At 39.9% G+C, this 16,336-nt stretch overlaps 1 protein-coding gene across 1 annotated transcript; it reads right to left on the bottom strand.

Moving 5' to 3' along the window:
• Positions 1 to 4,123: 4,123 nt before the first annotated feature.
• KRT23 (keratin 23) lies at positions 4,124 to 16,005 on the bottom strand. Its single transcript, XM_003414720.3, has 8 exons — positions 14,702 to 16,005; positions 9,838 to 9,920; positions 9,157 to 9,313; positions 7,692 to 7,853; positions 7,482 to 7,604; positions 6,509 to 6,729; positions 5,628 to 5,659; positions 4,124 to 4,541 (listed from the first exon to the last, which is right to left on the bottom strand). Exons 1-8 carry the CDS (start codon positions 15,095 to 15,097, stop codon positions 4,447 to 4,449), a joined length of 1,269 nt encoding a protein of 422 aa, XP_003414768.2. The 5' UTR covers positions 15,098 to 16,005; the 3' UTR covers positions 4,124 to 4,446.
• Between the last annotated feature and the right edge of the window lie 331 nt (positions 16,006 to 16,336).

Below are 16,336 nucleotides of genomic sequence, written 5' to 3'. Positions count from 1 at the left end.
ACTGAAAGGTTGGCAGTTTGAACCCACCCAGTGGCTCTGTGGGGAAAGACCTGGCAACCTGCTTCCAAAAAGTTTATAGCCAAGAAAACCCTATGGGTTCTACTCTGTCACATGGGGTCACTATGAGTCAAAATTGACTCAATAGCACTACCACCATCACCAACATTTAGTATCCATTTTCTATTGTGAAAGACTAATATAATAACTGTACATGTAACTGTAGTGCAATATTGCTTAATGTCCATAAAATATATACTTATAATTATGCTATTTATATTCCAAAGAAATAGTATGTTCTATTATTTGACATAAAGTGAAGCTTTTTATCACCATGCTACAACAGTCTGTGCTCAATAATTTATGTAAGTCCGTCTGTAAAGGAAACAAAAGACATCCAATTCCTGGGGCCTGACCCAGGCTTACTTTTTCCTTGCAGTTATTGACGTTTTTACACATTGGTTACAGCTTAATAGTGCATACCTTAATTAGTTTGTCACTTCAGTAGTTCATACATTTATAACTGTCATTTTTATTTGCTATGAGTTTTAAAAAATACATGATGTTTTCTTCAATGCGATGTTTCCATATGTCGGAGATTGTGGAACAGGTAGGAACGAGTCTTTAGCCTACGTGGGCTTGATTAACCTTTCTAGATTTTAGCGTCCTGATCTATTACCCAACAGTATTCAATCAGTTGACTTCTAGGTATTCTTTTAACAGTAATTTTTTTTTTTTATTTGAACTTATGTGTGATGCCTTGGTGAACTATTCGAGAAATATAAGTTGTGCATTTGGGAAATACTAAAACAGTTATTTCTTTTAAAGAAATTTTGCTTACACGTTCCCTATGTTAACTTTTTTTCAATCACTTGGCTTAGAGATGCTTTTCCCTAGGAGTCTCTCATTTGCATATGCTGTTACTTTGTGAAAAATTTTAGGAGGGAAAGTAACAAGGAAGCTAAATAACAGCAAATTTTCCTCATAATTCATATTAAGAGCCTAATGCTTTGGCAAAACACGATTAAGCACCTGGAAGAGATTTTTTTTCTAGACTTAGGTGGAAGTATTTTTGCAGAGTTTTGTGAAATATGTTTTAGTATTAATCTTCTAAGTTTTTATCTAGCTGTATTTCCTTGAATCAGGTCTCTATAGTTCTTTAAAATGGAACTCTCATTACGAACATTTGGAGTGACATGAAGAAGGTTCTTATTTTTCTATTAAAAAAAACCAAACCAAACCTGTTGCCATCGAATTGATTCCAACCCATAGTGACCCTACAGAACAGAGTAAAACTGCCCCATAGAATTTCAAAGGAGCACCTGGAGGATTCAAACTGCCAACCTTTTGGTTACCAGCCGTAGCGCGTAACCACTACACCACCTTTAGCTGTCATCAATACTTAAAAAAAAAAAAAAATTAAAAAATCAAACAAACTAACAAGCACTCCCCCTTAGCTACTAAGTCAGTGGTTCTCAAACTTGCCCGTACATTGTAATGACTTGGGTAGCTATAAAAAATATTGATGGCTGGGTCTCAGTCTTCATAGATTTCAGTTTAATTGGTTTGGAATATGGCCCGAACATTAGAATTTTTAGTTTTCCAGGTGGTCCCAAGTTGTAGCCCAGTTTGAGAACCTTTGCGCTAAAGAAACTTTCTCTGATCTCCTTCTCTTATCCGCCTTTTCCCACCAAAATTTGAGACCTTGCTCCCTCCTTTCTCAGCTGTCTGACCTTTCACCATAACATACACTCCAGTTGCTACATTCCTTAGTAATGTATTTGTATGTAGTTCAGTTCCCAGTTTCACACATCATTAACAATGTGTGAAAACACTGATAGAAATATGAACATTTAGTAAAGGTGCGTATTTGATTAGATTTAGGAATACTAAATGTATCTATCCAATAATTTTATGGTACTGTTAGCAAATATGTTGATATAAATATTAAATTCCAAAGTAATACTTTATACTTGCTTGGATCAGTCAACTATTTGTTTAATTGGATTTTGGGTAATGGAATGATAATTGGTATTTATTCAAAGATTTCTGTAATGAAAACAAAAAAGTTAATCACAAGTAATGGGGACAGTTTCCTTTATATGTGGGTTGGGTGTGTGTGGGTGAAAACCAAATACAGACAAAGGCTTCTTTGCTTGGTAACTAACCTGAACGCACAGGTACTAATCAATCTGTAATGGGTATTTTGACAGATTTTGGGACTGGTTTAGGTGTGGGAGAGAGGTTATCCCAAGTGTTGCTTAAAGCCCAAGCTCATGAAATTTTCTTTACATCCGAACTTGTGATTTCATTTCTCTCTGCTTGCTTCTCCTTAGTGAAATAGAGGCAATTATTTATTGATAGGGTGACAAACCATCCCATTTTGTCTTCAAATGAGGGGTTTCCTGGGCAAATGGAGATGAGTTGGCCACCCTGATTGACACAGTGAAAGTTAATAAGATATTAAGGTGATTTTAGATCCTTGGATAAAAAATTACACATATGTTATGAGGTACTATTACCAAATCATATATAAACTTACGGTAAATGGAAAGTTAATGATTGTTTTCTAAGTCCGGTATTATAACTTTCTCTTCACCTTGCCATATTTTTAAAAAATTCTTTGAAATATTTTGCTAGCAATGTTCAGAATTTATCTGGAGACAAACATGTATATTTGATGTACATTTCTTAGATTCCAAGAAGAGATAATAATGCCCCAAATAAAGTGAATTGGTGATTTTTTAGATCTGCTTTGAAACTATAGTAACCTCTTAACGTAAAGAAGTCTCTTAATACAATGACACAGAAAAAGAGAACAAATACATTCTACTATGAAATTGCTCTTGTCCAAAGCAGCATCGGAAGTCACTTCAGACAGATACTGCCTAATGAATTCTCATTGAAGATGTCTGTATGTTGGTTATTTTTGAAGTTCTTTGAAATAATCACACACTATACATTTATAATTTACACCAGAGAATTAATGCATTTTACTTTACACCGTGGGCTCTTCCTGATTCTTTTTGTCTCATTTCAGATTCTTAGGGGCTGGCTTTCTATTGTTTGGGAATTAGGAATCAGAAATACCAATTGTTGGCTTAAAGGGAAGGCTAATCGAGCTTTAACAGCTATGTCCAGGTTAGATAATACCAGAAGCAGTGTTTTCCAAGACAGTCTTACAATACAGGGAAAAAAAAAAATATGTATATATCTATATATGACATTACCAATATGTTAGACGACAATGGAGCTAAACGACACGCACTTTTAGTTTGTTAACAGCTGTTTAAGGAGTCAAGAGGCCCGAATCTAAACCCAATTGCATCAATTCAGTGAATGTTTGGGTAAAGCGCCTTTACCGCTCTGGGCCCCAGTTTGTCTATAAAATGGGGGAGTTCGACTAGTTTATTCCTATGGTCCCTTAAATTGCTACTATCCCGTAATTCCATGTACAACATTCTGATGACATCTTGTGGGAAGTGTGGCTCTCTCCTCTTCTCCAGTGCTGCTCCTCTGTACTGGCCTTGGAACGATGGCACCTGCTTCCAAGGACAGAGGTGCACAGTCTCAGCCACCTACGGCCACTCAGCCTAACACTCTGGGTCCTAAGAATTGCAATTTGGACCTTGGATGAGTTACTTCCCCTTTTAGAGTCTTAGTATCTGTTTGTAATATATATTTTTTTCTTTTCTGAATTCCTTTCTCTAGCTTTAATGCTCTTTTAAGCCCTGAAGACTTTCTTCTTCTTTTTTTAATGTGAGATGGGATAATTTCAGTGAGACTTTCTGAGCCTCCCTTCTCAATTTTCCCCTTCTTCCAGCTGGCAGAGACCCTCCTGAGGACTCTGAAACCTTCATGAGCCATGTCTCCTCCCTGAGCCACATGAGTGCAGGGTAACAATTCTGATCAGTGTTCAGCTGCTATGGACACACTTAAGTCATTGAGGTCCCTCTGGATCTTTCGTGGGCAATGCTGAGAACCTCTGGTTAGGACGAGACCTTAGGGTCCTATCTCATGACATGACTTTTTTGGTTAGCAACCAGCTGCTTAACTACTGTGCCACCAGGGCTCCATGATATATATACACGTACATGTACATGTATGTATATGTGTGTGTGTGAGTGTGTGTATATATACACATACATATATATATTTATATATATACACACAATGTAGCTAGTGTGCAGTTTATTGGTTACAAAATAGATGTAGAACAATGGGAATCAGAAGACTGTAGTAGGAAAACAGAGCTCTAAACTCATAAGCTCATATTTTGATTAAAAAAATGCACCAATATATTTCAATCATTATAGAAAGTCAGAGAAAATCCAAGTTTTTGAGTTTGAGAACTCAAAGGGTACCTCTTAGGACTTCCCTGAGTGGCGGGACAAGGACTTTCCATTGAGAACAAATAGTTTTTACAACAGGCAAAAGCTTTTATTGGTCTCACACAGACTTTTGGATCTCATTCACTTGAGAAAGAACTATTCTTCCGTTGATGCTCTCCTGTGTGATGGCCTTGATCTTTGGAGCTGTAGACACTGAGGGGAAGAAGCAATGAAGAGGTCATTACCATGCTCCTTTCACCATCTGAACTGTACTTTCAGTTCCCTGCTCCCAGGACCTGAACTTCTGTGCCTTCCAAAGAATCACTAAGCAATGTGGCAGGCTCTTCTGAGTGAAAGGAACCTCACAAAGGAAAGACTTTCCTCCCATTCTCCAGAAAAAGAATATGTACCGACAGTGTCACCTTCTAGAGATGAAGCCCTTAATCCCAGGCATGCCTAATGTAGAATCTAGTTTCTGACCAGAGAAGTCCTGTATGCCTGTGTGGGCTTTGTAGTGCTTAGACCACAGACTCTATGAGCTTACAAAGCACTAAATGCCCTTCTGGGCCCCTCATTTTAAGAAAGACCTTAATATACGCAAGTGGGCTGAGGGCAGTCACAGGTCTAGAAAGCATGCCAGACGAGGGAATGTTTATCATGGTCACTGTTCTCAAAAATATGACATTTTTGAATAAACACCTTGTTGACACATCAATAAACTGATTCCGGATCTGAGGGCAGAATTGAAAGCATTAATAGAAATACAAGGGAGAACTTTAAAATCAAAACTCTCCAACTGTCAATTGTGCCATCTTATAAAGTAATGGGTTCCCCATCCCTAGAGATGGATAAGGAGAGGCTGAAGGACCATCTGTCAGGATCTTATAGAGGGGTATCAGTTAGACCAGCTGTTATGTGACGATTCCTCCACCTCTGATTCTTTGAGTCTCCAATACCTTAGAACAATTTTACTACAAATTAATCAGCAAGTATAGCTTGTCCCAAACTGTGGTTCCCTGGAATTCCTCTGTGAGGTGGTAAAGGTAACCTGAGAAAAACAGGATTCCCAGGTCAAAGAAGTTTGGGAACACTGGGCTAAACAAATTACAATCTTCGTTGTTGTTTCTTTATCTTTCCTATTCCTTTTCTTGCCTGCAGAGAGCTTTCATATATATCGTTGAGGACGATATTGAAAGCTTACTTTGTTCTGTATAACATAATCTGTTGATTCAAAATTTCTGGCCTCCTGGGAGCAAAATTAACCAGTACATTTGAGAGCATGTAAGACTTTTTTCTTACCTTTCACACTTGACTTGGAGTCTTCTATTATCCTGTAAAAGTGGTAACGGTTAAAGTTCATTTTAGTATTAGCAGCAATCATAAAAACTCAGGATGAACTAACTTCCTTTGCCTTCTTGTAAATTCTCAGCTCTTTAATGAAGATAATTGTCCGAGGTGGGTTGTCACAAGGCTATGAGTTCCCGGGAAAATCTTCCTAGATCCAAAAGACAGTGGGTGCTGCCTCCAACTAACCCTGGGGTCAGGGGAAGTCCACCAAAACCTATGCTCCTTTCAGCTGGCTGTGGGCTTTGCCTCCACCCCCTTCTAGGCTCTGGGCTTCAAGCCTGAGACCCTTGGGCTCCTCAGACTGTTCAAAGTTTGGTCCAGTGACTTTTTATTTGTGCATTTTAAAATATCTTCTAAGGGGTACATACATTCTATGACCATGTGTGTACCCCTTATGTGGCCAGCTACTGCAATTTCCTGGGGTGGTCAGAAATAATAGATTGAAAGCCTAGATATCTAAATCTCTTATGAATCTTTTCCTGCTGTTAGACTAAAACATTCCTTTTTTTGGAGCCAGAATTGTGTACATTCCCACTGGGAAACACTACAGCCAAACCATCTTAGTTGTTTCTTTATACATATATTAATCCATTATTTTTAACTGTTCTGACCTCGAATTTTAGCATTTGTGGGAGTGATGCCGTAGCTGACTAATTCACTCTTGTTGCTTAATGAAATACAGCCTGACGTAAATATCTTCAGGAGAAATTCAACATGAAACATTTCTTCTCTAGAGTGACAATTGGTTATAGACACTGTCAGAGACATGAATGCAAACACAAGTTGGATGCCTCTTGTTTGCATTCCTCTTCTCCCGCCAGCCCTTGCCTTACCCTTCACTCTCTCCCTCCAGAAGCTGGCGATAGGTGGCAATCTCCTTCTCGAGGTGTGTTTTGATGCCTAGGAGGACCTTGTATTCGTTGTTCTGCCGCTCCAGGTCATGGCGGAGGTGCCTCAGTTCCTCCTCGTAGTGGGAGATGATCTGTTGCATGTCCTGGAGCTGGTAGGTGTACCGTGACTTGGTTTCTGACAACATGTTTTCCAAAGCAGATTTCTGAAAGAGGAAATGATATTGAAGATTGAAGAATTGATTGCGTCGGTAACATGCCCTTATTGAAGACTTAGAATAGGTTGAGCCTTCTCATAAGTGTTGTGGTAGCTGCTGGGGATACAAAGGTGAGACGGAGGTTGACATACAGGTTTGGGGCTTGGGCAATCTGGAGTTGACCTATGTCGAGGCTTCGGAAGCCCCATTTTTTGTGCATAAACCCTTGTATCAGGGAACTGTTGGCCACTGATCTGCACTCCTGTAGTGTTTATTGTCTATCATTTGGGATTGGGCGTATACTGCCTTGAACTGACCTGATGTTTACCTTCTACATGTATATATTTTTTCCCCTCTGGTAAATAGAAATTATGGGGGTCTAGAACTTTTCCATCCCAAAACACCATGTGGCTTCACCATTGGGCACTTGCAAGCTGTGTGACCTTGGCCAATTTATTTCACCATTTGTAGCTTTAGTGTCCTCATTGCTAACATGGGGCTACTAAGACCTACCTGGGAAGGTTAACGTGAAGATTAACAACATCTAATATACTTAACTACCTAGCACAACATCGGGCACAAAGTGGACACTCAGTAAATGATAGCTCTTATTTTCATTCTCATCATGAGCAATTTGGATGGAAAGTGGAAAGTGAGAGTTGTTCCCAGGGAGTTGAGCAGCTGGGGCTGGGAAGAGAGGTCAAGGAAGGCTTTGTGGAGGAGGTGGTACCAGGCCCAGGAATTTCATAGTCCAGACTCACCCTGCTGCACTGCGCCTGCAGGTCAATCTCCAGGGCCTGGAAAGTCCGCTTCAGCTCATGGATGTCACTTTGGTTGCTCTGAACAACTGCCGGAGTGGTCACCTCCTGGGACATGGCTGCAGACTGTAAGACCAAGCAAAGGGCGGAGACATTGGCAATGGGACCACATGGCAATAGCACCTTTAGGATGTTTGAGCACCTTTCTTTTACCTGCTCTTTAAACCAAGTGTCTAAGTCTTGATGCTTCTTTTTTATTATAGACTCATATTCCTGCCTCATATCCTCCAGGATCTTAATCAAATCTTCCCCTGGGGTTGTATCCACCTTCACATTGACCTTGAAGTCATTTGGCGCATGCTGTTTCTCCACTTCCTGTTTAATAACAGAGACAGAAAAGGAATCATTTCTGACAATTGGCGGGGGAGGTATATTGATTGGGAGGAGTAAGGGAGTATTTTAAAAATTATGTTTCTGTGGTTGCTACCCTTTCACTGGTTGTATTTTGTTTCTCAGTTATTATTTGTTGATGACAAAACATTATATGATTTTTTTCTCTTATAATTTTATAAGGCAAAGAATAACACTAGACAGGTAATTAAATGGCCTTTGTGACTACTACTTAATCCCTGGTTGAAAAACATTTCAGAAATAATTATGCTTACGTAGCGCATGAAGTCCTGCTTAGGAAATGTTGTTCGTTGGTGATGTGGTTACGTAATTAAGCAGTTGAACATTTCAGGTTGTAGGCCAAAGCTTTTGAGAAGCAGTTCAATAACCCAAAGCCAAAGGGTGTAGAGGCTTTTAAAAAATCTTGTCAAACGCACTAGGACTCAGTAGGGCTAACGCCCAGAGGATTTCATGAAAACTAAGCAGCCGCAGGAAAGGTTTAATTAACAATCATTGTCTAACCAGCTATTCAGAAACAGGGCCTCTTTGATGTTCAGAAACAATTTTGTTTGCCTAAAATGGGGATTGTTTCTCTATCATCTTATCAGACTTTCGGGGAATTTAGATGGGTGGTGACTTTTGAAAAGTCAGTTAAATGCTTCTGGAAATTAGGATTCTTAATTTTTGCCACTCATTTTATTCAGCTTGGCCACTGTTCCATTACCCTTATTCTCTTGTCCTCCAATTTGCTTCACATTGGGTCAATAAAGGAAGTTCAGTCTGAGACATTTATTCTTACGGTATCATATTCAAAAACAAGTCTAGGTAAACATTATGGGTTAGCAAAATTGTTGACCAATTCATCATGAATTTTGATTGACCTTTGGCTGTTGTATTTGACATCTAAGAAGATAACCTTGAAATTGGGAAACATGAGATATTTATGTCGTTTTTTTGTAATTCTTTGGAGTCCCTAGGTGGTACAGATGGTCACTGTGCTCAGCTGCTCACCAAAAGGTTGGTGGTTTGAATTTACCCAGAGATGCCTCGGAAGACGTGGTGATCTATTTCCAAAAACTCAGCCACTGAAAACCCTGTGGAGCACAATTCTACTGTGACACACGTGATGTCAGCATGAGTCGGAGTTAACTCGATGTCAAGGGGTTTTTAATTTGGTTTCTAATTCTTCAGGTTGAAGGACAATAGGACTGGCATCTAAATGGTGGTGTCTGTAGCTATTGAATTGCCCTGAAGTATGTAGGTTAATGTTTTCCTGGGGGAGTCCTACCTGCTCATGGTGCTTCTTCATCAGGATGAGCTCTTTCCTCATTCCCTCGACCTCCTGTTCCAGGTCTGTCGTGACAATGGTCAGATCATCCAAGGTCTTTCGGAGACCCTCAACTTCAACTTCCAAGTCTTTCTTGAAGGACTGTTCATTTTCATACCTGTGGTTAGAAGAAAGGGAAGAGTACACCTGTTGTTGGAAGACTGTGTATAAGGAGCCCCCCTCAGTTAAGAGGTGAGGCTACTACTTTTTAGGTTTCATGACAGCAAGTACATACATGTCGTGCATTCTTTGTATGTCTGTTCCATGCCACATTTTTCTATAATTCTGACTCAATGTTAGTTCTTTAATGATAGTAAGACCAGAGTAATAAACAGCCACATGCCCATCATCTAGACTTAGCAACCATGAACATTTTGCCATATTTATCTCCTCTATATTCTTTGCTGAAGTATTTTAAAGTTCATTGTGGACATTATGGGATGTTTCTGGGTGGTGGAAATGGCTCAGTGCTTGGATACTAACCACAAAGTTTGGCAGTTCAAATCCACCCAGAGGCACCTAGGAAGAATGGTCTGGTGATCTACTCTGACAGTTATGAGGTAAGTTTTCCTTTTGCAACAACAACAACAATAAAAACAATGTAACAACAAACAAACACAACATTGTCAAGAAGGAACTTACTTGAGGCTGAAGTCATTCACTGCCATCCTGGCATTGTCAATGAGTACAATGACCTGAGCATTGTTTATTTTACCATCCATTATCTGTAAAAGATAAACCAAGGGTCATTTCCAGTTGGACACACTCACACAGGAGAGCTGCATTTCTGCCCTCTAGTTTCCTGGGTATATTATTTATTAGCGTAGACAACTATTCTTCGTGTAGGTAAAACAATGAGTAATCAAAGCAATAAATATTTTTTGAGCACCTACTAGGTGTGAAGCACAAGAACGATTTCATGGTAAAGAAAAAAGATATGATCTGCAGTCAATTTCACTGTCTTTTTTTACACGGATATAACTGCTGAAAGAATACTTTAAAAGGAAGGGGAAAGACTGATTATTCAGAACGCCTTTTAACTTTCTAATATCATGAATATGTCTTTGCATTTTGCTTGTGCTTATCTGCATCTGAAGATGTAAAACAGAGTTTAAGCTCTGATCCGTTTTTTATTGTGAATATTAGTTCATATCTCTGAAAGGATAATTATTATTTTAAATGAACATAATTCTTCCTTGTGATGGCACCGTGTTTTTGACCAGTGTTATTGGAGCCCTGACAGACTAGTTTTAGATGTATTTTATGATAGTCATCACAGAGCACTTCTTTTTTTTTTGCTCAGTGTCTACAGCAATACATATAACTTGAGAAACACGCATGTGTTTGTAACTTTTGCCATGATCAGAATGCCCCAATGGTAGCTATTAAAATATTAACTGAAATAATTCTTTACCATCTAATAAAGCAGCTTAATAACCTTTAGCTTTGTTAAAGTCTCCACTTAAAGGCTTTCACTAGATGCTCATATACTTTTTTCACATTAAAAAGAGAAATATTGCTGAAAGTGTTTATCTAAGCGATTATTTATACATACGTGATTTGTAAATACTTCTAGTACATAATAGTCGAGAAATAGTGCACACATCATACATGTCTTTGTCTTAAATAGGGTGGAAAATGTCTCAAAGTCAAAAGTCTTATATTGGATAGAATGGTGAACTAGAACCAGGCAGGTTTTGGTTCTGGCTGTGTTCCTTACCATCAGTGTGACTGTGGGCCAGTCACCGGGCTTCAGCTTCATCATCCTTTAAGTGAGGCCTTTGTACTGGGAACAGACTTAGACCTTAGAAGTCCCAGCTCTAAACTTTGGTAATTCAGTTGGAGCCAGAGAATCCTGTGACATTTCCTTTGTATTTATACAGTGAATTTCTTTATTTAGAAAGGATTTTCTCAGGACAAAGTTATACTTCAATACAAAGGCACCTTAAAAAAGATCTGGTCCTGTTTAAAGCTCCACTGATTTCATGGAATTTGGTGTCATGAATGCACAATAGCAGGATTCAGAGGTGGTAAGAATACTGGGTCTGGAACCTGAAGAGTGGGGCTGGGATCCTGCTCCCACTCGTGATTAACCAACGTTGTCTGAGTCTCAATTTCTTCATAAAAAATAATAGCTACTTCATCAAAGAGTTTTCGGAATTACGTTAGAAGAGGTGACATAAAATAACATAAAATATTTAGCATATTCTTTGCACACTGTAGACACTTCAAAAAATTAGTTGACACTGAATTAATTCAGTTGTTGTTGTTAGGTGCCCTCGAGTCGGTTTCTACTCATAGCTACCTGTGTACAACAGAACGAAACACTGCCTAGTCCTGTGCCATTCTCAAAATCGTTATTATGCTTGAGCTCACTGTGTCAATCCATCTCATTGAGGGTCTTCCTCTTTTTCGATGACCTTCCACTTTACCGAGCATGCTGTCTTTCTCCAGGGACGGATCCCTCCTGATAACATGTCCAAAGGTCCGTGAGATGTAGTCTCACCATCCTTGCTTCTAATAAACATTCTGGCTGTACTTCTTCCAAGACAGATTTGTTCATTCTTTTGGCAGTCCATGGTATATTCAATATTCTTCACCAACATCACAATTCAAAGGCATCAAAATTAGCTCAGAAAAATGTGAATTATATAATTTTCTTTTTTAAAATCCAGCACTTTCGTAATTAGAACCAATATCCTCAAGGACTAGGTTTTTTTTTTTTTTTTTTTTAAAGCTTTGCTTACTTGTACACTGAGTTAGTCTGTTTCCTGAAAAAAAAATCAGCCTTTGAAAACGCTATGAAGCACAATTCTACTCTGACGCACATGGAGGGGGTCGCTATGAGTCAGAGTCAATTCGATGCCAACTGGATATGAGGTACTGATTGACATCCAGAAAAACCATACCATAAATTCCACAGAATTAGGAAATCAAAAATACCATCTGTGGGGTTATTTGACTTTTGGGAGTTAAACTGATAATTTGTCAATTGCAAAGCCATGTCAATAGTCTAATTTCCCAAGCCAGCATTCTCATAGTACATGAGTGATGAGTTCTGAAATGCATTTGATAAAGATCCCATTTAAAAACTGGGATTTCCAACTGTTTGAGCATTCTTAATACAATATTATGAGACAGCCCCTATTTCTGAAACATCCTTTATAGTAATGAATGGATGAAGATAGACTGAGAAGTAAGATATGAGGCATGGATTTTACATTGTACGTTGTAATTAAGTACCTGGACTCACCCCAAGGTTGTTAGTTCGTGCTTTTAAAAGATACGGTTGGTGTGTTAGTGTAGCATCACTGGTGCCGGGTGCAAAAGCTACTAGAGAGACGAAAATAGAATTTTTGATGGTAAACCAAAATGCCAAATATTGAGAGCCATTAGGGGGATTTATGTATAAAATCCCTATGACTAGGTCCAATTCTGTGTTTCAAAGGGATTGACTTAATTTTTGAACTCAATTTCTTATACTCTTTTTGGATAATATTTAATAACCCAAAAAGAGGGGAGGGACTGTGTATTAGTCATAGCACTTCAGCAAGTCCCAGGAAGGGCTTCCAGCAGCAGGCAGCTGTGTGACCTCTTGGGAGGGTGGTCCTCTGTTCTCTTGTCTGCAAACTGGGAATGTGGGGTTAGATAGACAATCCCAATTTCAAAGAGTTGCTTTCTTCAAACAGAAAATACGACTGAATTAACAAAACCAGAAAAGAAGCATGTGTGGTATTTGAAGCTGAAGAAGCTCCATATTTAAACTTAGAGCCCAGAATCCTGGGCTGCCTGTAGAATGGGCAAGCTGTTCCCTCCTCCTCATTGTCACCTTTCGTTTTTCTCAATTGTGTCCCAAAGAATTTAGACAATCACTTGGTCTCAGCCTCATCTGTAAATACCTATTTTGTAGAGTTTTGAGATAAAGAGATATGAAATATGCTTTATATGATTAAAATGCACATGTGATGTGTTATCTTTATTAATAATGTTATTTATGCAGGGGGTAGACTAGTCCGCACCACATTGCAGTGGGAAATTCGAGGTCATTGCAAATAAGATCTTTGTTAGACTCCCACCTCTGCTTCTTGCTGGTGGCTTTGGATATCTTGTTTAATTTTTCTGAGCTTCAATTTCTTTGCAGGCTTGTTGTGTGAGATAAATCATCATGTTTTCATCATTGCAGAAGGCTCTATTGATATGTAGATTAAGTGCCCAGCATGGTGCCTGGTACACAAAAGGTGCTCAATAAATGCTTCCCTCCCCCTTTTCCCATTTGCTCTTTTTCTCTTCTGTCAGCTAATAAATGATTTGACCACATTTCTTTTGGGAGTCATGTTCTCAGGTGTCCATTTTAAAAAATCTTCTATTCTCTCCATTTGAAAACTAAAACACCTTTATTAAACAGATCTGGTATGGCGAAGATGGCTGAGTCACCTTGTTTTCTTGGGAAAGGGAGCCATGCACTATATAGTTAAGGTAATTACACAGTCAGGTATTAGGTTGATTATTCTATAATTAGGATTCATTACTAGGACAGAGTTATACTATCTTGATTGATTCTTCCTACATTCAGGCAAGGACAGCTGGGTGTTTTGAAATAATGTAGTGTAAATACCAGAAACCTGTGATGCCCTTGCCAGGGTAGGTTAAGTCATGACCTTACAGAGAATTTTCTGGGAGTGCCTTATATAGGAGGAAGGTTACGTAGTTTTAAAAATAACTAACGAAGTGACCACATTCCCTCTACTTCTAGTTAGTGTACGTGAACTTAACTTTTTAGATGTTTGGTTGAAAAGTCATTTATTTTCTAGAAAAAGTCCTTCATAACCCATCCCGACTCTTAAGATTCTATAATTACGCTCATTTTACTCTTTTTTTTCTAGAAATGTGTCATTCTCAGCCTTGTGAGCAACTCTATGTTCTAGCAGCCCACAGGGATGTCAGAATGACATCTGCTAGTGAAGTGACAGCTTTTAAGTGTGATCGCCAAAATGGTATAACTCAGTCTTTCACGGGTGGATATAACCACTCCGTCTCTGGGACTTTGAGGTGGAGCTGATGGTTGTGATGAAAATGTCAGTCTTCACTTGTGTCTTGTGCACCGAGCATACAAACTGAATATTGGCTCTTATTATTTCTACATTTTTGGATCATACGTGATACTGGACACTTAGGCCAGCAGGTTGCCTTACATTTTTTAGATTTCTGTTTTTTGGTGAAAAATGAGGTAGTCTCATTTTCAGATAGCCTTAGCATTTCTGTAAATTTGCTGCCTTTACTTCCCACATAATTTATGTATAGAAGATAAATTATACAAAACAGACTTGCGAAAGCCCGAATTTAAGGTATAAAGAAGATAAAACCTTCAAATACCTTTGTGCACAATTACTTTGAGCTCACCTGCCATTTTCCTACAAATTGTCTTCTGTACTGATTTCTCCTCCCGAAGATCCCCTGGAAATGCAGCTAGCTGCATCTCCAGCCCCAGGGTCTCCCAGGACCTTACCTGTTCCTGTAGACGACTGATGTTTTCCTCATATTGAGAGTAATCTCGCTTCTCCCCGCGATCCCTTTGCTGATGCCACTCCAGGATGTGAGTTTCCAGCTTCACGTTGGCTTCCTCTAGGGCCTGCACCTTCTCCAAGTACGAGGCCAGCCGGTCATTGAGGTTCTGCATGGTCTCCTTCTCATTTCCTCCTAGGAGGGAACTGCCTCTTATGGACCCCCATGACCGTCTAGGGGGCAGGCAGCTTGGCCTCGTGGAGGACAGGGAGATGCGGACGCCGCCTGCACCACCATGGACACTGGGAGCTCGGGGGCACCTCCCTGGCCGGCCCCAACCTCCTCCTGTGCCGTGGAGGAAGACTGAGGGGGTCTGGCTGAAGCTGCGGCTGAAGTTCATGGTCCCATCTGCATGTGGGGCTGGACTGGCTCTGCTCTGCTCCCTGGCACCACAGAGCTGAGCCGCCCCAGACTGCCCTGGATGGTTTTATGCCCTTTGCTGTGGGAGTTCCCTTCTCTGACAACTGTACCAACAAGATCTTATCATTGTGCAACAAGTGTTTCCTCTTGGTCAGTCGGCAGTGCCCCAGGCTTACACACATTGTTGTTGTTTAGAGCCACATCAATGTGCCAGTTTGTTCCTCCCTTCCAGTTGTAACTGGAGGTGTGGCTCACAACCCTAGGTGGGTATTAGTCTCAGTTGTCTTACTAATCTTTCAGCGTAGTTCACAAAAGGGTTATTTGGCCTGGTATAAATTTCCTTCCAAGAAATAGAAATTAAACACACATGCACACATATGCACCCACACATATATACCCCAGCTGTACAGGGAGGGCGGGGGAGAGGGACTCATAAGAGCAGAGACAGATCAGAATGGAATCTTAGATCCTGGAATAAAAACACTTGCACTGAGGAAATGGAAAATGGTCTGAAGATCTGATGTCTTGGCGGCAGTCACTATTTGATGGAAAGTAATTTCAAAGGAATTACCCTTTAGAACCAACCCTCAACTGCAATTAATTAATTAATGGCCATGACTTCCACTTCCAGGTGCCTTTCATCCCAGCACACCTCAAAACTAAACAAAGTCAACGATGCTCAGGACTGCCCTTGGCCTCTGGGCAGAACACAATGGTTGCTTAACTGCCCAGCGGCCCTGCTTCGCAGCTGAACTTGGAATAGTTGGGCTCCTGTAGAGGGGATGGGGGAAAACAGGAAAGGTGCCATGGACTGTCTACTGCACTTGATGAATTTTACACTTTGTCTGCCAAGGTAAAGGTTACGGATGAATAAAAAAGTTGGTTGGGGGCGGGGAGCCATGTGCTGGTTAGTGGTGACTAGATTTAAAGGGAACTTAGAAATGAAATGCCAGCACTGAGGTGACTTCAGTGTTTCTTGGTCCAAGTCACTTACAGATGAGGAAACTGAGGCCTGTAGAGGGGATATGGCAAGTGACAGAGCCAGGGCAGAATTCTTTTTGCCACATAGCACTTAACTATAAGTTGAAGTTGACTTGATGGCACCCAACAACAACTGTAAGTAAATTTGTCGGCATAATATTCCTTTATTATCTCCTTTTTTTAATCTCCTTAAATGCTCAGGAGATCAGTAGTGATGGCCTCTCTTTCATTTCTGATA

The sequence above is a fragment of the Loxodonta africana genome, chromosome 18 (genome assembly GCF_030014295.1).
Source record: "Loxodonta africana isolate mLoxAfr1 chromosome 18, mLoxAfr1.hap2, whole genome shotgun sequence".
Taxonomy (NCBI): Eukaryota; Metazoa; Chordata; class Mammalia; order Proboscidea; family Elephantidae; genus Loxodonta; species Loxodonta africana.
Note: the sequence above shows the minus strand (reverse complement) of the source record. Positions and strands in the feature narration are given on the sequence as shown.